At 41.0% G+C, this 22,733-nt stretch overlaps 2 protein-coding genes across 3 annotated transcripts in view; one reads left to right on the forward strand and one right to left on the reverse strand.

Moving 5' to 3' along the window:
- The window catches only part of NMT2 (N-myristoyltransferase 2), a 31,476-nt gene extending 16,638 nt beyond the window's left edge, over positions 1–14,838 (forward strand). Inside the window, exons 4-12 of the mRNA XM_063303577.1 lie at positions 1,128–1,246; positions 2,157–2,248; positions 2,478–2,594; positions 4,902–5,072; positions 6,070–6,178; positions 6,956–7,126; positions 7,735–7,902; positions 11,095–11,232; positions 11,869–14,838. Coding sequence (XP_063159647.1) covers positions 1,128–1,246; positions 2,157–2,248; positions 2,478–2,594; positions 4,902–5,072; positions 6,070–6,178; positions 6,956–7,126; positions 7,735–7,902; positions 11,095–11,232; positions 11,869–11,889 — 1,106 coding nt within the window. The 3' untranslated portion in view covers positions 11,890–14,838. The remainder of the gene's footprint in view (positions 1–1,127; positions 1,247–2,156; positions 2,249–2,477; positions 2,595–4,901; positions 5,073–6,069; positions 6,179–6,955; positions 7,127–7,734; positions 7,903–11,094; positions 11,233–11,868) is intronic.
- Positions 14,839–15,204: 366 nt separating this feature from the next.
- On the reverse strand, positions 15,205–22,448 carry RPP38 (ribonuclease P/MRP subunit p38). Of its 2 annotated transcripts, none has more exons than XM_063303579.1 (2): positions 22,328–22,448; positions 15,205–16,574 (listed from the first exon to the last, which is right to left on the reverse strand). In XM_063303579.1, the coding sequence occupies exon 2, from the start codon at positions 16,543–16,545 to the stop codon at positions 15,703–15,705; it is 843 nt and encodes a 280-aa protein (XP_063159649.1). In that variant the 5' UTR covers positions 16,546–16,574; positions 22,328–22,448; the 3' UTR covers positions 15,205–15,702. The 2 variants fall into 2 exon arrangements, with proteins under 2 accessions (XP_063159649.1, XP_063159648.1); XM_063303578.1 differs by lacking the exon at positions 22,328–22,448 and adding an exon at positions 17,839–18,050.
- Between the last annotated feature and the right edge of the window lie 285 nt (positions 22,449–22,733).

The raw sequence follows: 22,733 nt of genomic DNA on the forward strand, positions 1-22,733 counted from the left end.
AATACCTTCAATTTTATTTTGGGTTATTGTGGATGTCATCTGGGTAAGACCTCTGTATCATGCTGCTTGCAGGTACTGCTTGCTAACCCCGCCCTTATGTGACAGTTCCAAAAGCTTAATTGCAGAACTGTTCTCAAACATAAGTAAGTAATTACCTTTCATATTGCATATATAATCCAGGAGGCTCTATTGCATTGCAACTGCTTCTCCTCATAAAGCAGAAACATCCAGGAACACACCCATTGTGGGTCAGGAGATGACATCTGTGTACCGAATTGTTCCAATTATATGTATGAAAGATAATGGGATTGTGTGGTGGGTAGTTTGGAAAGTCAAATGCCTCCCAAATGTCTGCAGTCATTTTAGAATGAAGAAGAGAAGGGCTAGCTTATATTTGTTTTATTACATTTTTTGAGTCTTCTGTTAAAATATTCCAATTAATAATTTTTGCAAGGTTCCATTTCTATGCTTTGTTTTGTTTTTCAGTCCTCTGGAAAAATGAGATCAGTTTTGAAATGGCAGTGGAAAATAAAATTGGATGTTGAAACTATAATAGGAGCAATGAGAATGTGGGCATTGCTTAATTATATGTCATTGAAATTAGTTCCTAATTGCATTTTGCAAAATACAAAATCAATTAAAGTTGGTTTTTTGAAAGCCTGGCATATATTTCATTATAAATCCCTCTGGTAGACAGTCAAACATGAGGTACGAAAGAAGAGATTTTTAAATCTGCAGACTCCAGTATGTTACTAAAAATAGTTCCTCCTTTAATTGGAAATGATAGATCAGCTGTTTGAGTCTGAATTCACATCAAAAGTGAGTCATCTTGAGAAGTTGTTTATTGCAGTCAAACAAAAGAGGCTCAAGGTGGTAAGCAGTCCAATATCATGTAGTGAAATTCTGTATAGATTGCTCTTCCCCTGACAAAATTAATAATTATAACACAATTAAATCTTTAGGAAAATACAGTGATAATTGTTGATGGTCTAGTTTACATAAAATGAATTTAGCCAATACTTCTAACAGCTTCACTTCATGTTCGTTTAGTAAACCTTCCCTCACCCTCCTTGAAAGCAGAAGAAATGATTTAAAAACATAACAAGCTTACCTTCTTTTTGTATCAGGTGAAGTTATAACATCCCATGGTGCTATTGAACCAGATAAGGACAACATTCGTCTAGAGCCATATTCCTTACCACAGGGTTTTACGTGGGACACGCTGGATCTGAGCAATGCTGAAGTTGTAAGTAGAATTATTTGCAGTCTTTCAAATATGAAGTGGGGGGGGTATGCATTCTGCCAGCGTAGTTTAATCATCAATGGATCAGACATGAACTGGGGAGACCCAGGTTCAAGTCCCCTTCTGACCATACAATTCTCTGTCTGACTTTGGACCACTCTGTTAGGGTTCTACTTGTTGTTCTGGGGAAGAAAATAGTGAAGAACACCCCTCTTTTCCCCTCATATACTTAATTCTTAGGTCCCAGGGAAAAAAATGTTGAGCTACAAAACAGAACAGAAGTGAGAACATTTCGTCCTCTGGATTCTTCACTGAGTGAAAACTGATATCACTGACTTTGCCCACTCTTTCTGAATAGCCAAGGAGTAGCTTTAATCCTGTGACCCTGTCAACCAGTGTTATGACCGAGAGCCAGTGTGGCATAGTGGTAAAGGTCTTGGGCTGGGACTGGGAAGACCTGGATTCTACCCTCAGCCATGAAAGCTCATTGGGTGACTTCAGGCTAGTAACTCCCTCTAGTAGCCCAGCCAACTTCACAGGGTTGTTCTGGTGAAAAAAAAAATGGAGGATTCCTATGTATGCCACCATGGGCTGCTGGAAGAAAGGTGGGATAATAAATCTAAGAAATAAATAACTAAATCTCAGCTACATTGAAACCAAGAGGGTGGAAAGAAATAGATTTTGTGCATTATGTCTCTGGTGAACCTAGATATGGGTCTATATATGTAAGCAGGCCCCTCCATTGCCTACCTCTGCCACTGCCCTTCTGGCCAGAATTCCTGCCCCCCTCCACCCCTTTACTGATGAGTTTGGTTCGGCTAGGTAGCCTGTTTCTCTTAAGGTGCTCATGCTCACAGCAAAGTATGCTGTTGGATTCACAAAATTGATGGTTTCCCTCTATTTTTTTTTTCAGTTAAAAGAGTTGTATATGCTGTTAAATGAAAATTATGTTGAAGATGATGATAACATGTTTAGATTTGACTATTCTCCAGAATTTCTTTTGTGGTGAGTCACAGTTTCCATACACATCAAGTGGGTAATCTGTGGAGAGTAATTCCTGAATGTTGTCATTTTCCTGTTCTGTTCTCAGCTATTTCCCTTTTGTCTCATCTCCCTTGGTAGACAGCAAGGAGGGATTTGCTCATTTTTTCATATTTGATGCTTAGAAAGTTTACCATATTCTGCAAAAGTTGAGAAGTAATCATTACTTTCTTGCTTTTTTCCACTGTTTTAGGGCCCTTAGACCGCCAGGTTGGCTTCCGCAGTGGCACTGTGGAGTCAGGGTATCGTCCAATAGGAAACTGGTAGGGTTCATCAGTGCCATTCCTGCACACATTCGGATTTATGATAGGTAAGCCCTAATTGATTTGGAGGTTAGCTAGGGTCCCTTAGGTTGTCTTAAAATCTTTTGCATGTAATTTTTCATTAGCAGAGCAGTTAGATCTGGCAGTTCCTGTTGGAAGAAATTTTAAGAGAAATCTTTGGTGAAGTATTTAAGTATTTAAAAGTTTTAAATATCTGAAGCTACAATCCTTGTGCATTTACTTCAACAGTTAGCAACTTTTTCTGGTGATAGGCACTATCATACAATATCTCTAGAGTTGCCATTTTAAAACATTATCTTCCTCCTCTTCCTCTTCATCATCATCTTTTAATCTTGGAGATCACCTGTCATTATCCAGCAGTACCTTGGGCATTGTGGTGCAGACGCATACACACATCCCTGTGCTTGCTTTTATCCCACTAATAATAGTTATTGAGAATGTTCCCAGTTAATAATGGCATTTCAGCAATTTTCTACTTCCAAGAGGCACTGGAGATTGCTGTCTTTAATGCAGAATTGGAACTATAATAAAGATACTCATCAAGGCACTGCAGCAATACTTAAAGGAGAGAGAGCTCTCATCCAGTTATATACTGGAGCACATTGGAGAATGCTAATCAATTTCAGCCTCAGGTTTTCTCCTACACTTCCCTGCATATGTTTACCCATGTGTACACCCAAAGCACACGCTCCTTCACTTTCTTCCCTTTTGTCGTCCATTTGTGCCCCAACATTCAGCAGTACAATCCAAAACATGTTCTTACCCTTACTAGTTTTTAAAGTATTCCTGAAATTTGGCTGCTGACCATTAATTTGGAGAAGAGAAGGTTGATATGTTCAGAGCAGCAAATGATGTTAAGGTAGCAGGAAGAGGTAGACAGGGCTGTGCAGAAATCCCAGATAAATACTGCATTTGCCAGGGTCAGCAATGCAGCCTGTGCCCATAATTTATGCAAGATACTAACCCCAGGACCTGAGCAACTATTAGTGAATTAGTGAAATTAGGATTTAATGTAAAGAAAAATCTAAATTAGAAGTTACTTTTGGTTTCCAGCAGAAAATCCCTTGAAGCAGATCACTGTCAGAGAAACTTGGGTGTTTTTGTTTTTGTTTTTGGGCAGGGGGTTGCTTCATTTATTTCTGTACAACCATCTGTGCCCTCTTGAATGTGGGAAAAGTCAAACCAGAATCTTCCACATATAGGGCACTTGGTAGGTAGTTTTTACTGTATTTATTTACCTCTAATATATAACACCCACAAGGGATCCTGCAGAGGGTTGCAGAGTGAACTGTAAAATTTACACAAGAAGTTATTTCTGACACAAAACATAAATATATCCCAAATCAGCAGACTGGGCTGAAATATTTCCTTAAAAATCAGAAGATGCAATTCAGAAATTTACTATCCAGAATCCTTCCTATAAAGGAAATAGTTTGCCTTGCTATGCTATATTTTTACACAGTATTATCCACATGCAGCTCTCTGGGAAAGAGAATACCAAAAATGAGGGTGCCAGATATGGATTCAAAACACTTTTTGTTTATACAGCTGGAAGACAGCAGGATTTAGAAATATAGCCATGTGCACTTAATAGCATGTAGTGGTACGTGATCTGCAAAGAGCACACATCACTTCTAGAATAAGAAATATTGGCAACAATCCACTGGAATAATCTCTTTGTTCTTTTTTTAAAAAATCTTCTTTTAAAAGATTAAAAAATTCCATGCACTGAAATAGTTGGTGCTAGAAAACAAATCAACTTTGTTTCCAGTGTACCCCATGAAAAGGTACAGAAGCTGTAATTGTGGAAATAGTTTATTCTTTCTATTTCAACATGTGATGCTTGACTTATCTGTGCAGAGCCAGAACCTAGACATTTTCTTTTCACTGTATTTAAAAGGTGGTGCTTCTGAAATTAGCAGCAATCCACAGATAGCAGCCATGACATTTTTCACTGTCTTTGAAACATATAGAATAGCACAGGGCATTAAACCTCTAATCGATTTAATTCAGCTATTTTATTTTTAAAAACAAACAGCAATTCCCCCCCCCAAAATTGCAAAAAAAAGGGGGACAAAACTTAGGGTTCTGTCCCCCTCTGATACCATTTCTCTACACCCTTCAGTGAGGTGATGATGATGATGATGATGATGATGATCTTTCTTAAAAATGACACTTCTGGATTCAAAAATGTTCCTGCTCCTTCTGTAGGGAATATGATTTCTGTAAAATTGGGAAGAGCCAGTCAGTGGGATAGGTAATATTAGGTAGATAATAGAATATTTGTATCCCCCACAAAATGCAAGTAGTTGCTTTTATATTTTCATTCACAGTGAGAAGAAAATGGTAGAAATTAATTTTCTGTGTGTCCATAAAAAACTACGATCAAAGCGAGTAGCCCCAGTCCTGATCCGTGAAATAACCAGGAGAGTAAACTTGGAAGGGATTTTTCAAGCTGTTTACACTGCAGGAGTGGTCCTTCCCAAACCTGTAGCAACTTGCAGGTAAGGAAAGGTTTTTTGAGAACTTACATAACTTTTTGTTGTAAATGTGTAGCCAAAACTTGCCTTATAAGTTGAATTGTCAGTTTAGAATTCTTCAGATTGGAGGGAGGGCTCATGTATTAGAGAGGCATATAACCTGAATTCCACATCTGACCTTCAAAAGCCATGGGTATAATACCCAGAACTCTAATTTTTTTTTTAGATTTTTATCCCGCCTTTATTATTTTTATAAATAACTCAAGGCAGTGAGCATACCTCATACTCCTTCCTCCTCCTATTTTCCCCACAAAAGTGAGTTGGGCTGAGAGGCAATCCATACCTCCATGGCACAACGAACAGCCATTCAGGTGTAGGGACAATGCAGCCACCCTGGAAGACATATATGGGGTCCCCTCACCAACCTTTGCCCAGACTGAAGAAGCTGCTTGGACAAGCAGCGAAACATTTCTACCAAAAAGAAAGAAATCCAGGTGCCATGACTCAACCTACAGACAATTCCACCTGGATGACTGAGAATCTTCATCGACATGCTACTTACTAAGCTTTAAGACTCACTGATCTTACAGACTCTTATTTTCTGAGTAGACATGGATAAAACTGCATTGTGAAATAGTATGTTGAACTGAGCACCCTGGAAGATACTTGTTATCAGATATGAGTTGTAAACATAATAAGCCATAAAAAATAATCTAAGCTACTGGACATGTCAGATTCTTTGCAGATTGTGTATATGGCGATAGTAATCAGTACTGAACATTTCATTAATATTTGATGCAAAAAGATACTTCAGAAAGAACAAAGACTTGCTTTTGAATCTAAAACTTCCACTATTGCCCAAATGTCCTCTTCATCAAGAAGACTAATATTGCCTCCTGCATTAACTAAATAAATTTGTAAAATTAATTTCTTGAAGAGAAGGCAAAGGCATTCGTAGTGCTGAGCAAAATACCTTTTCGTGTGTCTGTGTGTCTATAAATAAAATCATTTGATTTTCCAGATACTGGCATCGATCGCTGAATCCCAGAAAATTGGTAGAGGTGAAATTTTCTCACTTGAGCAGAAATATGACGTTACAGAGAACAATGAAGCTCTACAGACTTCCTGATGTAAGCAATGCGCCCACCCAGAGGACCCTCATTCTCACATCAAAATAGCCTTCTGTCTCTGCCAAGGCAAGCTTTTCATTTGGGGGAGGCAGTATTGTGCTAAAGGGGAAGGTGTACTAATGGTTGAGGGGCAGAGCTTCCAAAGAATAGTCTTTCTTGGAAAGATTAGTTGCATATGGAGACACAGACACAACTGGCAGCAGGATACATTTTTTGTGAAGACATGGATTGGTTGGATGAAAAGGACCATTTTCTTGAATATACTGTATGACACTTGAGAAATTAGGATTTATGTCCTTATTTGAATATACTAATGCTTTTTTCAGCTCTAAAATTTTGAGGAGAAGGCACATTGTAAAAATCTCTGGTGCCAATGGAAAGTACTTGGTGCTAATGATGAATTCTAAGGGGGGAAAGTACGATACAGTTGAATTCTCTTAGTTATTGAACTTTCAGAGGAATTCCTTTGATAAACACACATGCATGCACACACACACAGAGACCAGTTGATAACATGACCATTGATTATGCTGTTTAATCTTTAATAATTGTTGGGAAGAACGGGAGGGAGTATGTGCAAAGCGTTAATCAAAATTGTACCAATTCAGTTTGTGTACTAAACTCCCAGATTCCCAGAAATGCTGGCTGAAGAATTTTGGGAGTTGTAGTCCCAGTGCATCTTGATTGTTGCCTCTGGCTAAACACTTTCCTGTTGATGAAAGCTTAGGTGGGGTATTAGCTCTTCTTTTAATTTCTGTCTTCTTTCATTATAACAAGGCCACAAAAACCTCAGGCTTGAGACCTATGGAACGAAAAGATATCAAAGCAGTGCAAGAGCTGATTAACAATTACTTGAAGCAGTTCAACCTTGCTCCCATTATGGACGAGGAAGAAGTGGCCCACTGGTTCCTGCCTCAGGATCATATTATTGACACTTTCGTGGTCGAGGTGAGAGAGAGGCCCCTCCCCCTTCCTTTTCCTGCTGGTGCCCCTTCCGCCTAGAAGCCCCTGACCTTTACTGGGCTGTTTTGTTTCTAACTGGTGAGCTTTCTGTGCTTGAAAAGGGGGCTAAAATATACCGTATGTATAAATTAATGCTGGGCCAGAATCTGTTTAATTTCTCAAATGTTCTTTCTCCGCACCCAGAAGGTTCTGTTTTTCTTCCTTAACCTATTTCTTCTAAATTTGTCTTGGAAGTGTTCCCGAGACCCTTTTTTATTGTTGGAGGTGTTGCCGTTTCCAGTTAAACAGCTTCCTACCACTCTGACGCCCTTAATCCCCTCACACGGGGATGGGGGAGTGCATAAAACAAATCTTTGCCACTGAAAAGATTGGGAGTTGGTATGAACATCACAAGGGTACCCAGGGTCAGAAAGATCTGCATTGAAGTGTTCAACTAAAACCGGATGGACTCATGTTCCAATCCTTGCTTTGCCTCACTGTTTTACACAGAGTATTGTAGCCTGTAATTTTGCAAACCAAATGGGTGACTTAAGAGATTATGATGCTGTAGTCCTTTGTTTCCATTCCTTCTTGTTTCTTCTTTTCATTCCCAGAGTTCAGATGGTGTTTTAACCGACTTCCTGAGTTTCTATACGTTACCTTCAACCGTCATGCACCACCCTGTTCATAAAAGCCTCAAAGCAGCATATTCCTTCTACAATGTTCACACAGAGACTCCTCTCTTGGATCTAATGAACGACGCACTCATTATAGCAAAGATGGTAAGTTGCGCAATCGTTCCTTCATTTCCCTTTTCTTACAGAAGAGCAAAGTTGGATTAAAGTCTCTTGTTGATTCACTTGCTTCAGCAAGAGAAGTATAACCTCTGAACAAGTTGAGGTAATGTTTTATTTGCACATTGGAACTTTTGTTTCAATCTAGTCCTTGATATTGGAACTGTTAGAGGCACGGCCTCTGCTCACTCAAAACTCCTGTGCTTGCATTACAGCCCCAGATGACTTTGGGGTTGCACTTGGCAGTTCTAAATCTGGGCTTCTCCTGTTACAAGAAGTGAGGAGTCATTGTCAAATATGACTTCTCTGACCCACTGAAGGAACATAGGCAGAGGAAAAGGTTTGTCTCTGTTGTGTATGCCTTGTTTGCATTACACAAGGGTTACCAATGCTGTAAGATTTTCAGGTGCTAAATTATAAACATAAGGAGTACTACAGGTAGACCTTGCTTAATGACCATTTGTTCAGTGACTGTTTGAAGTTACAGCAGTGCTGAAAAAAGTGACTTGTGACCATCACAATGTCCTCACAGTTACGTGATCGTGATCCGGGCGCTTGGCAACCTGCTCACGCTTACAACAGTTGCAGTGTCCTGCAGTTGTGATCGCCTTTTGTGAGCTTCCCACAAGCAAAGTCAATGGGGAAGCCGGCAGGAGGTCACAAGACGTGGTCACACAATGTCTCACTTAATGACCGCAGGTGATTCACTTAATGATCACAGCAAAAAAAGTAATAAAATCTAGTGTGGTCACCTGATGCCTCATTTAACAACCACACCACTTAACGACAAATTTTATTTATTTAATTAATTTGTTTAACAAATTTGTCGCTGCCCATTTCCTCCCACAGGAGGGACTCTGGGCAGTTTACAACAAAATACTCACTAAAACAATAAATATATAAAATACCTTATAAAGTTATGTTTCATTAATAAATATAAATAAAAGTAAAGTCCAGATGGCTGTGATCTCGTTCAGTCTTTGTGTGGAAGGGGTACTTCAAGGCACTAGCCAACCCCAGGCATGGCTGTTCTCCTCCCCGCCCCAAGCCAGGTGGCAGAGCCAGGTCTTCAAGTTCCTCGGAAAGGCCAGGAGTGATGGGGCTAGCCTCACCTCCAGGGGCAAGATGTTCCAGAGGGCGGGCGCTACTGCAGAGAAGGCTCACCTCCTGGACCCCACCGGATGGAATTCTCTTACCAATGGGGTCCTCAGCATGCCCTTTCTGCAAGATCAGGTGGGGCAGGTTGATGTAACGGGGAAGAGGCGGTCCCTCGGGTAGCCTGGCCCCATGCCATGTAGGGCTTTAAAGGTGATAACGAACACCTTGAATTGGACCCAGAAGCAAACTGGCACTCAATGCAGCTCACATAGCAAAGGTGTTATATGTGCCCTTCTAGGGGCACCAAAGGTAGCCCACGCAGCTGCATTCTGGACCAGCTGAAGCTTCCAGATACTCTTCAAGGGTAGCCCCATGTAGAGCGTGTTGCAATAGTCAATATGGGAGATAACAAGGGCATGAGTGACTGTTTGAAGGGCTTCCCGATCCAGGAAAGGGCATAACTGATGTACAACATGGAGCTGCGCAAAGGCCCTTCTGGCCACAGCTGCCACCTGCTCTTTGAGCAGGAGCTGTGAGTCCAAGAGGACCCCCAAGTTACGCACTGTGTCTGTCTGGGACAGTGCAACCCCATCCAGAACCAAAGATGACAAAGTCCCAGATACGGAAGAGCCATTAACCCACAGCCACTCCGTCTTACCAGAGTTCAGCTGAAGCCTGTTGTTCCCCATCCAGGCCCCCACAGCCTCCAGGCACCTGGAAAGAACGGTCACGGCATCAATTACTTCACCTGGGATGGGTGTATACAATTGACTATCATCGGCATATTGATGATACTTCATCCCATGGTGACGGATGATCTCACCCAGCGGTTTCATGTAGATGTTGAATAGGAGAGGAGAGGAGAGAGAACCAAACCCTGCAGCACCCGACAATGGAGGGGACGAGGGTCGGATCTCTCACCCCCCTATCGCCACCAATTGGGACCGGCCCTGGAGGAAGGAGGTGAACCATTCCCAATTGTGGTCATAAGTTGAGGACTACCTGTATGTTGGTTTGGTTTGCGATTTTGAGCTTTAGTGTGTATGCAGTTGCAATCTATATGTTCTTGGATTTTGTTGATGTTGAGTGTGCTTGGTAAGCTCACTGCTAAACATGCAAAACCTTACTGGTTTATTGAGTTTGCTGCCTGGCAGACACGGTAGTATCAGTGTAATGTTTGGGATGTTCTTGTTTTGTTTTGTTTTTAGTTAGCATTACTTATGCAGCTGCTTCAGCTTCTTTTCCCTTGAAAGTTACACCTAGTACAAACAAGCACAGATGTCCAGCCTGTCATGGCCCAGCAGCAGGAGAGCAGAGCAGAGGTTCTATTAGGTTATTTGCCAAGCAACAGAGTAACATTCTGATTAGTAACAGTTGGCTGCAGCCTATATAAGAGGCTTGACTACCTCTGTTCTCTTTGCTGGAAACAACATCTAGCTCAGGTGTGATCACTGTGTAGGAATTTCACTCTTGAACCTTAAACCCTTGGACTGGCTGTCAACCTTGACCCGGCTCTTGAACCTTGGACCAACTTAGATGACTCTTCTGCACGTTCCGTTTTGAAAACACACTTCACGAGCAAGCCTTTGCTTTGCTTGACATTCCTGAGTACATTGCTAATTCTGTGACCTGAAAATAAAATCGATAACCTTCCAAGAAATGGTGTGTGTGTGTGCAAGGCTGAAACCTGAAATAGGACAGTTTGTTTCCAGCAAAGAGACCTGAGGTAGCCAAGTCTCTCATATAGGCTGCAGCCGACTGCCACTAAGCTGGAACATTCAAAATATTTTGTTCCATATGCATACATGATTCAAAGTAAGCCTGGGTATAATTTCCCTCCCAGTTGTATACTTTATCCATGTTAACGTATTATGTTAATTATAGCCAGAATTCTAGGAGGAGGAAGGACACAGCTCTGTTGTGCTCAAAGCAATTTGTAATCTAGTTAATTATAGGAGAGGTACATATCTGTTGTGCAGAATGCTTCACAGATGGTGGGGTGTCCTTTCTAAATAAAATTTTTTACCAGCCTTGATGTAAACCCAATTAGAAAAGCAATTTATAATATCTTTATGTTGCCAGAAAGGATTTGATGTGTTTAATGCACTAGACTTGATGGAAAACAAAACATTCCTGGAAAAACTGAAATTTGGTATTGGAGATGGCAACCTGCAGTATTATTTGTATAACTGGAGATGTCCTGGCATGGATTCTGAAAAGGTAATATATTTATACCAGGGATTTGATTGTCTCTTGACTATGCTTCTGGGGATAACAGTAGTAATCAATGTATCTGGAAGGTACCAATGTAGAGAAGGCTGAGAGACAGTAATTTCCATCACATAGATTCTCTGTATCTTCATTCATTTAATGGTATGAAATGTACTGATGAGCTCCTCCAGTAGAAGTGTTTGGGTGTGCCTCCCTTCCCTCTATATTTGGGATTCTCCATGCAGGGCCTCTGGACTCTTACGTGTTAGTAAAGTCTCCCCTTAATGGAGTCTGCATCAATGGGGAACTAGCATGCTGCAAAACACTGCCCTCCAGCATTACCTTCATTTTCAAAAATGTTTCTGGGCCCCCTAAGTAGGCATAGGCTCACTCCACATAGCTCCCCCCAAATCCCCAAACTGGAGGTGGAAGTGAGTGCCAGGGGAGGGGTGGATAGAGAATGTGGTGGGGTATTTTGTGACTGGCCATACCCATAACGACAGCCATTTAGCCAATGGGCAGGATTCCTCTCCCTGTGGCAATACTTCCCTGTGAGAGTGCTTATACTCCAAATGCCCCACCACCCTCTAAGCACGAGGGATTTTGGTTTGATCTGCAGTAACATCCATGTTATCATCTTTCTAGGTTGGTCTTGTATTACAATAAGGAGAAAGGACCCTTCTATTTATAGTTCTTGGAAGTCATCATCTGGGCTGATGGATACTCTTGGATCAGTACAATTCAAGAGGCGCAAAAGCACAATCCCTGATGAACTTAAATCAGTCAGTCAAACCTTGGGGGAGGGGGATACAAGAAGAAGTGAAGATTTCTGTGCTCAACTAGCCCTTCAACTCTGAATGGGAACAAAAAGGCTTATGAACCTTTTACTGTTTGTCAATGAGAAAGAAATAAAGCACATTTGTTTAATTTTCAATGCTTAGCTCGCATCTTGATGAAAAGGGTTCTTTTCTCTGTTTCCCTGCATAAAAATAAAAAGACTTTTTGTACAACAATGCAGTTGCAGTGGTGGAATAGAGTACAAATACTTTACTGTAATGTGACTGAACTGCTGCATTTCTATTTATTAAGTGGTAGTGTATGTTTATCAATGTAACAAAATGAAGGAGCCGATTTTGAGTATTTCTGCTTATTTTCATGACGTGGATGTCATCATCCCCAGGAGAAAAGCCTTGGGAATATGACTGTTTGTTAGGAAACCTGCAGATATTGGATGTCTTTTGTAATGTGGAGTGGTACAGAAATATGCTGGTTGGACTGGTACATGTTTCTCCATAAGCAATGATGCCAAATCAATAAAAGTACAAATTTGTATTTTGATCTTCAATAGATCAGTGACTTGATTATAGTATAGCACTACTGAGTGCAAGTGTTGATATGTTCCCTGAACTATAGTATTCTTTTCATCTTACAGTTCCGAAAAAGAAAATTTTACAGTTTTTGATGGTACAGTAACAGCAGCCTGTACATGAAACTGAGAATGTTAGTACTGTTATGAAGATGTGTTAAGACTGAATGTGTTTTAAGGCTTTTGCAGAATTGCACATATTCCTTTTGTCTACTTGTTTTTTAAAAAAAACATTTTAAACTGAAAATATGTTTGTGTAAATACGTAAATTTGTTGCTAGTAGTAGCAATATAATTCTGGTTTTGGGGAACAGGGGGTTTCATAGTACACATTTGTATTATGTCCTTGCAAACACATTTTTGGTTGGCAGCAATATGTGCCAAAATGTCTTGGTTCATATCTTACGATAAACCTTAATATGGTTTTGTTTGGCTTAGCATGTTATGCAAGTACAACCAACCATAATTTCCTTAAATCATAGCGTAGCAAAATGCATGAACCAGGTCAAGATCTCTCTCCCTTTGGATTAATAGAATTCAGTTTAGAATATGGCAAAGCACTGCACGTGCACCCAAGTTTTCAACTTGTTTATATATAGACAATTTGTCAACTAGTTGTTTTCACACATCACAGTAAGCCATGGTTTGTTGGAAAACTAGAGTCAGTCTGGCAGACAACAAAAAATATTCATTTGGCCAATTTTTGAGTGGTTTTGTTTCCTTTTTTATTTATTTTAGACCTAGTTAATAGCCCTTCCCCAACTGGCATTTTCCTGATGCATTGGACTGCAATTTCCAGAATCCCCCCCATCAATGTGGTCTTCAGAACTCTAGTCCAATATATCTGGAAGCTGCCAAATGGGAGAAGATGGGGTAAGAGGTTTGAGAGACAAAAAATAGGATTGGATCAAGAAACCTGCAAATGCATCACATCTGTCAGTACACTCTTCAATTATACTTCCAATCTAGAACTGGCTTATTTATAAATCTTACACATCGCTATAAATCAGTGACTTGATAACACTACAGGAATCCTGTTTGCTTCTCATCAAGTAAGTTTAATTGATGAGATTGTTTCTGCTAGAATAACCCCAAATGAATACAGTAGTCTCATTTGCACATAGTGGTAAGCCCTAATGTCATTTGTTTGGTTTTGGCTGCATGTGACGTGCCAACCCACCCAGGATGGCTTGCCATGCTGTGTGAACTGGCCATCTGAATTTTGATATTTCTTGAGTAAGTCTTTGTTTTTCCATATTTCAAAATAACATCTTGGTTCAATCACATGGGGGGGGATTGCAGACGTTTAGCAGTGATCTGAACATTTTTTCAAGATAGATTCATCAGGCACAAGATTGCTGGAGAAAAAATGTTGCCAAGCATTGATCCTAATTTGCCAGAAACCTTGGTAGATATTATGACAAGCATAGTTTAACCAAATAGCTGTAACCACTTTTGTATGTTGCCTATTTCAGAAAGATCCAATAGCATAGCTTGGAACAAACGAGATCACATGGTATCTTGTTGCTCCTAAAACAAAAACTCTTAATTCAATTGCTAAATCTCAAGCTTGCACACTTCTATTGTTAGACAGCAAAGAGAGGACTCTTGTACAGGTTTTTCCAAATGCTGTTGCATACAAACCAGGAATTGTAGTTGCCAGAAACTCACAACCTAGCATTAATCCTGGATTTTGCACTAGTTACATCCTGTGCTTAAAAGTAACTTAACACCTTGTTAATGTATCCAGTCCTTGTTGCTATGCTTCCTATCCTGTTTTCCCCTCCAATTTTCCTGTTTCTGCTATCTGTACTACAGCAGCTTATTGAAGGAAGTTTATTCTGAACAATAATTTCAATTACACAATCAAGGCCAATTACAATGCTTGGATTCAATGCATATTTATCCGAAGACGGTAAAGCTGTGTCCTCCACTTAGAAATCTGCTTCTTTGGATCTGTGAGCACCTCACAACCTATTAATCCAAAAGCCTCCAGTTTCAAATGCCTCTCTCTTAATGCAGGGAACAGATCTGATATGCTAAAGGAAGTATTTCTATTATTAAAAGCGAAATGTGTCTGTGCTCAGTTCTGCATGTCCTACTTGATGAGAATCACAACTGTTTAAGGGAAAAATACTAAACAGACAAGTGCTGTGCTCAAATGTGCAGCTATTTTCAATTACATCTTAACAGTTCTTGAATTTTATTGGCACCAATGAATGTTTGAATAAATGTATCACTTTCATACTATTTTGTTTTGAATAATTATGTTTAACCTAAAATATTCTTTATTTCAAATACTAGGGTATTCTGTTTAAAATGATGCATCCCTATTGGCTGGGAAAAATGGAAGTTGTAACCCAAAGCATCTGGAGAACACCAGGTTGGGAAAGGCTGTCCTCGTCAACCACAGAAAGGCAACCTTGAATTGAATATGATTTGCACCCCAACATCATGTGCAATGCTCAGCTTCCCCATTTTGTCTACTTAAGGTTACCAATGCCACCTGAAACAAACGCTGTATATGCATGTACACTTGTAGAATACATACATACACATTTCTATGCTGTATCTACCTGCAGAAGCCACATTCCAAAAAAGGGCATAGCCAGGACAAAAAATAAAAGCTGTGTTTATTGAATTCATAATTCCTAGCAAAAATCACCTGGGAAGATAGCCCATTTATACAATGAACTGATTCTTCCCTTGCATACACCAACACACTCCCCTTGTTTCTTCGGGCAGCAGAAGAAATTTACTGGCTGGAGATTGGTTAAGGGAAGGCAGGAGAGAAGTATAAAACAAACAAAAAAAAATGGAACAAGGGGAAGAGTTAACAGGGTAGGGAAGAAAAGAATGAAATTATTTTTAGGCATCACATTCACTGCGTAAGCAGCCCCTTCTAACTAACAGCAAATCTTCAAAGGTGCACGCATTTATTTATTTTTTTGCAGGGATGCCTTGTTTTCAACAGCAGAATGTAAGATGACCTCTCACACTCCACTTCCAATTCAAAAGTAATTTGGAAAAACTGTTCCTATTCAATCCATGTGACATTATTATATATCACTTTTCAGGCAAACAGAAATGCAAAATGCAGGGTAGAAATCAACGTTACCTTGAAATACGTTTTCTAGTTTTGGGAAGCTTGCGGCTTTTCTTTGGATTAGGAACGATATGTTTAACTTTCAGGGTTTGCAGAGCTACAGTAGGGGAAGCAAGCGGGCTGTAATCTGTTAGTTTCCGCTTGTGACTGAGGCAGCTCCCCAATGGGGTAGACTCAGTGAATTCTGCAGCTGAAACAGTCATAAAATTAGTATCTTCATTTATTAAAGGTGGTTCAGTTCCATGCTGGATCCCCGGCATGCCTAAACTAGGAATTCGTGGAATGATCACTTCAACTACTTTTGCAAACACATCGGTGGTTCTTTTAAACCCCAGTGCCAGCACAGATGTTAATCCAAGCACTGGAGCTAATGTTTCGCTGAGACGTGGAACTTGGCCAGCAGGGATGGCTCGACTTGCACTGAGTGGAATAAGGTGAGAAGTTAGCAAGGCAGGTTTGGCAGATTTGCACACTAGCACAAGACACAGTTCATTCTTTTCCAAAGCTCTAGTTACTTCATTGATCCCAATAGCAAGCTGGTTCCTGATTTGCACATCAGTCCACCCATGTGCTTTTGGATCATCAGCCTTTTTCTCATCCTGAAGTTTGCCAGGATGAGTGCCACATTCTTCCTTCTCTCGCATTTTTCTGGAGGGGGGTTTCATCCTCTTCCGATCCTCTACCTTTTTAAACCCAATCTGTTTCATGACTTCTTCCAAGGCCTGCAAGACAAAATGCATATCCTCTCCTGGCAGGGTACACCATTGTGGAGTATATGGGTTGTTCAAAGACGTTTTCACAGTTATTTGTTTTGATTTACGGGCTGATCCTTTCCCCCGTGGAACAGACATTTTGATGTTCTTAGGCTTTGGAACTCAAGCTGAAAAGGGCACAAGTCAAAAGGTTTAAGCATTTTGCAAATTATTAGTAGCACTAATCACAAAGAATGAAATGTTCCATTCACTTTTCTCATACTGACTTTATTCTATGCTATTAAAAGAATCTGAAGCTGTAATAGTACAGCTGAAAAATGTTTTTACTCCTGTTGTATTGGCAAGATGCACCCATGTAGCTAAATCACTGATTCACCTACAATATTAAAAAATCCAGAGTTCAATCAATCAGTGCAGAATTTTCACGAGGCACAAATGACCAAGCTCAAATTATCATATTTTGGACACATTATGCAAAGACCTGGCTCTCCTGAAAAGCCTGTAATGCTGGAAAAGCAGAAGGAAAAAGAAGAGGCCGACCAAAAGCAAGATGGATGGACTTGATTACAGTGGCAATGGGTGCACAGCTGGAAGACCTGAAGGCAGGGGTGTGCTGGAGCTGGCTCATCCTGGCTCATGACAGGCAAATGTTAAATTTTGTAGAAACTTGTCAGCCTGCTGAGAGCAGAGCTGAGCCACAAGGCCTAGCACACCAATCAGCGGTTCAGCGGCTAGCAGCACAGAGCAATGGAATGGAACTGTCAGAGCCGATAGCTAAATTTTTACCAGCATGCTACTGTCTAAAGGGCCAAGTTGGGAACTGATCATCCTGGAGAAGGTCTATCTATGTAGTCTTAAGAGTTGCCATCAGTGTGATGACACATGAATCAAGTTTATTGGCCAGTATGTCATGCAAAACAGCCCATTTTTAGCCTTCTCTAATAAAGATAAGAGCACTGAAATCAACTTCTGGAGACACATCCATGTTTCCTTGGCAAAAATATGGAAGTGATTTCTTCACTTCTTTGGTGCTTTTCCCATTCTCAGTTCCAGATTCCCCCCACCCCCCAACCCATTTCCCAGTTCTCTTTAACTTTCTTTCTCTGTTAAACGCTGTAGAACAGTTGACAGCCAATAGAATGGTGTAGAATCCCAGCCCAATAAAGCAAATAGGACAACTTCAGGTTGTAGGCAGAAATGCCATTTTTGAAACCATCCACTGACACAAATTAAAAAGAAAGAAACGCTCCGTAATTTGCAATAGTAGCAATAACAATAATAGAGAAGGGAAAGATGGTCGCGTCAAGGAAAACTGCTTGCTACTGCCCAGGCAGTTTTTTCTTAAAGAATGCTTATTGCACGGACTTCAAGGGAATTCTGGATTTGCTATCAATGAAGCAGGCAAAAGACGGCGACGGCGCCTCCACTCACCTTGCTAGCCAACGGCCTCACTTCAGCGATCGGCTGCTGTCTCGAACCCACCGGGAGGCTCCAGGACTCTCCAGTTGGGGTGCTACCCGCTTCCCCTCCAAGCTCCAGCAGCGCGATCAATTTCTCCCTCCACCGGCAGAAGCGCAGCTGCGCTCATGCCAAAGCGCTGCTTGGTCGCGGCGGCCTCCTTCCGCGACCGCGTTCAGCAGAGGAGGAAGCGGAAGGGGTCGGGCGCGCGTCTGGCCAGGCCCATGCTCGCCTCGCCTGCCACCCTCCGCGTTGGGGCGGACTCTGGGCGGCAAAGGGAGGGCGCGCAGCCTCTCGCACCAATCGCCTCCGGATTCTCTGCAAGCCGCGCACCCCTTCTGGACTCACGCCTCTCTTGAGCGCCCCCGATGGCCGTATACGCAGAACCGCCTGAACTATAACGGAGGTGCAAAAGCCGGAACAGAGTTCCTGGAACGGGCTCTTTTAAATAAAAAGGATGCCGGAAACAGTGCAAAAAAAAAAAAATCATGCTGGACACAGTGCAAAGTGAAAGCGATAAATAAGAACATTAGGGATTATAACTCTTAAAAGGTTCCATTAGCCCTTAATACCCCCAAGTTATCCAGAACGGTAGAATAACCTGAAACATCACCTTCCTCCCTGCCAGCCCAAATGGCGAAATTCACCAATCAGGACTGGTGATGCAGTTAAGATCTCCATCGAGGAGTCCCGTTTACGAGTTTGTCATCTGGCGGGACCCAGAAAGAGAAACTTTTCTGCCATAGCACCCGCTCTGTGGAACCTCATCCCCCAGCCCTTAGATTGGCCGCGACCCCCCCGGTCTTTAGGAAGGCCCTGACGGCATGGTTCTGTCGGTGTGCCTAGGGGTCTGGCAATGGCAGGGAGCTCTTGCAATGGCTGTGTTGAGCCGATGCAGGATGAATTCTGCTGCTGATCATTATTTTTTTTTTAATTATAGTTTTTATATGTTTGTATATTGGTTTTTAATTTATTTTTATTGGATTATTTTTATCTGTTGTGAGCTGTCCAGAGTTGCTTAGATGAGATGGGTGGCCATACAAATCAAATAAATAATAAGACTAAAAATTTCCAGGGGATTAATTCAATATGGTCACAAACCTCCACAGAAAGCATGTTCCACGTTCAATTCTGAGCAAAAATCTATACATTACTTGGTTGACATTTGAATTGTGTGAAATGGAAATGAATGCTTTGAGTCTTATTCATCATTCCTCTTTTGTCCTGCATGATTGTGATTTTGGCTTGTTTGGCTGGGTTGGAAGCCAGCATCAATCATTCAATTTTGTATCTAGTCCTTTATGACTAGCAAATGATTGGGCTGGATGGGAAATCAGCATACTATGCAGCTACAAAATATGTTTTTTCCTCTAGAATGGATAGAAAATGATTTGGGTCTTAAAGCACCAATCTCCTTCAGGTTTTGATAATGAAAGTGTTTTATAAATTTGGCTGACTAGAAAATTGGCATTCCAAGCAATTTTCCTCAATATGAAATTTTGCAAGAAGCAAATAGCAAAAGGTGATTCTGTGGGAAATGGTGTATGTTACTCTGCCAAAGCCTTCTAGCCTTTCATGACTGGTTAGTTGGTTAGCCTGGCCTTGCTGGCTCTTTTTTTATTATGTGTCATCAAACTGGTGTTGACTCGTAGCAACCAAACAGACAGATCTTCCCCAGGATGATCTGCCCCCAATCTAGCTCTTCAGGTGTCCCAACAGTGCCATAATTAAGTCCATCCACCTGGCTACTGATCATCCATTTTTCTCTTTCCTTCCACCTTTCTCAGCATTATAGACTTCTCAAGAGAACTACATCTTCTCAAAAGGTGTCCAAAATATGATAATTTGCACCTGGCCTTTGTGCCATGAATGAGAATCTCTGGATAGATTGGTTCCACGATCCATTTGTTTATTTTCTTGGTTATCCATGGTGTTCTCAGGAGTCTTTTCCAACACCAAACTTCAAAAGCATCAATACTCTATCTTGCTTCTTCAAAGTCAAATGTTCACATCCATACTATTGCCTGCATGATTCTGATCTTTGTAGGTACAGACATATTCCAACATTTGAATATCTTTTCCAAGCTTTTCATTGCTACAGTACCATGTGCTAGTCTGCAGCCTATTTCTTGACTGCTGGTTCCTTTATTATTGACGTCAACCCTAAAGGCAGAAGCTATCCACCCTTTCAGTATCTTCACTGTCAGTTCTAAAGTTGGCTACTGTAGCCGCTATCTTTAGTTTGGTCTTTTTATTTAATTTTAGTCCCATTTTTTTTTGTTAGTCCTTGATTTTCATTACTAGAGCTTGCAGATCATTTGATTTTCAGTTATCAGAGTAGTATCATCAGCACAATATAAGTTATTGAGGTTTCTTTTTCCAGTTTTAAAACTACACTAATCTTCCATTCTACTCTCTTTCAATATATATTCATCATATAGGTTGAATAAATATTGGGAGTGTATTTAGCCTTGTCACACTGCTTTACCAACCTGGGGCTGATCTGTTTTGCCATGTTCCATCCAGGCTGTGGCTTCCTATCCTGTATATAGGTTTCACATGAGGACAATGAGATGCCCTGGGATTCCCATTTTCCTAAACATATTCCAGACACAACTGAAGCTCTTTCTATAATCAGTGAAGCACCTCCATCTGTTCTTGACCCACCAGGAAACAACTTCTGCCTCTTTTTTCTACTTTCATCAAAAGTACAGGCAGTCCTCATTTAGCTACTGGCAACTTGGTCCTTGAGTGAAGCGGTTGCTAAATGAATTGGCAAATGTGCTTATGATCTTACTTCAGCTTTCCTTTGCTTTACAGACCTGCAAAGGTCATAAACGTGAAGATTGGTCGCAAAGTTACTTTTTCATCACTGTCATAACTGCAAACAGTCATTAAACAAGGCAGTTGCTAAAAAAGGACTACCTGTAGCATTTTCTGACTTGTACTGGCTTAAGCAGTGCTGTTTTGTCACCTGCTATGTTTCACTTCACTGTAAGCAACTTCATTCCAAGGGCTACTGTCATTCCTATTGTGGCAAGAATGACTCCTCCCCTCCAACACTGGTAACTGAAAAGCTGGGCTTTTAAAAAAAATTATCTGAACAGTGAAAGGATAGGTCTTTTTTTCTTTTTCTTTTCACCAGGTGAAATTGAGAATTCTGTCACTTCAAACCCAAGTGACAGGAAAAATGGTCAAACCAGAGTTTTTCCCCTCTCCCTCTCTCTTTTAATTGCTCTGGGAAGGGTAAAGAAACAGAGTAATCTACCAGTCAGGGGCTGTGGTGAACATCAGGCCATCACTATGGCCAAATCAGAAATGAGTTGAAACCTACAAAAGTTCTTAATCTACTTTCACTTCCAGTTTATACACAGGAAACAAGCAGTTTAAGGCTGCAGTGTGGAAAAGCCCTTAAGAGTATTGGGAATGAAATTAGATATGCAGATTTGGTTTTATCTAATAGAGAATTGGATTAGGATACATTAAGGATTCTCTTAGAATTTGCTAAGCAAAAGACACAAGCAAATAATTCTTGGTGTACTGTTTTATTGTACATTGTTTAAACATTTAAATTTTACAAGAAACAAAGTCAATCAGAAAGCCACATGTACACAAATATCTCTTCAAAGCTGATTTTCTACAACTGAAATCAATAGAACTACATCAGAAACTGCAGCACTTCACTTTAGCTCAACTAGTTTATATATTTAATAGTGAACATTAACTTTGAAGTATAAAGTAACTTTTAAGAAAATGGCCAGGGGCAAATTCTCCCATCCCATAAGATAGCCCAGTAAAGACTGATCGATAGAATATTGACTGTAACTATATTTACCTGAAAGAAATACATCTCTCCAAACAATGCACTTTTAAAATGAATGTTGCCTTATGCTAAGAATATGGTAATGAAAGTAAATGAATTTTTCTCATGCTCTTTTGGCAAAGAATGGTTATATTTCAAAATTATCCTCTTTTCAAATTAATATTAATTCCTTTCAGATTAATAAAGTAGTTGAAAAGAAGAACTTGAAAAGGGGAGGAGTGAAATGCCCTTGTACTTAATTCTAATCTATTCTACTTTATTTTTATTCTGGGTTAGAAAAAATAGTGGAAACAATTTTTTGTGTAAGCCACACTTTTTCTGGCTGTCGAAGTGACAAAAGCCGAGGGCAGGCGGGACACCCCCTTTCCCCCGTACTAGCCCGTTTTCATGGCTGCACGTACACCCCATACTCTTCTGGTTTACTCATTTGCGGAAGAAGTTGCATGAAGCAAGGAACCCCCAACTAACCACACCAGCTGAATTCGCACAACTTAGTAGGCTAATTTGTGATTGAACGGGTCTTGTGAACTCGACCTTTCTCTTCTCTTGACAGGTTTAGTCCCAAGCAGTTTGCTAGATGTCCGTCCCTTCGGTGCCATGAAGTACACGAAGCTAAGTGGGCTGACAACCAAATCTTACCTCAGTGCTGGCGACTGTTCTCCACAACGGAGGGCAGCCCAAAAGCCGAGTCCTGATCAATAAATCCTACAATAAATCATGGCTCCCGCGGCGCCGAGCACGGCAAGCAGGCTGAGCTGAATTACTTGCGGCAGTCGCGACGCGCTGCTATCTGACCTTCGCTCGCTAGCTGCGAGATTCTCACGGTTGCAAAACAATACCCCTGACTGCGGGCGAGGTTCCACCGCTGCTCCGCCTGGCAACCGCTGCTCCTCTGGCTGCGAGGTTCGCCTTGCCTTTCCCTGCCCCGGTGCAGGGGAAGCCCGTCCCACCTCGAGCTTGCTTTGCCGCACTGGGTACAGCCCTCGGAGTGACGTCACAACGCCCTGCTCCCGTGAAAACGTTGGCCAGCCTGGCCTCACAGAAC

The sequence above is a fragment of the Candoia aspera genome, chromosome 4, assembly GCF_035149785.1.
Source record: "Candoia aspera isolate rCanAsp1 chromosome 4, rCanAsp1.hap2, whole genome shotgun sequence".
Classification (NCBI taxonomy): domain Eukaryota; kingdom Metazoa; phylum Chordata; class Lepidosauria; order Squamata; family Boidae; genus Candoia; species Candoia aspera.

What these genes read in the sequence shown, in the direction of transcription:
- RPP38 (XM_063303579.1), bottom strand. Translation starts at nt 16,545, where the DNA reads ATGTCTGTTCCACGGGGGAAAGGATCAGCCCGTAAATCAAAACAAATA.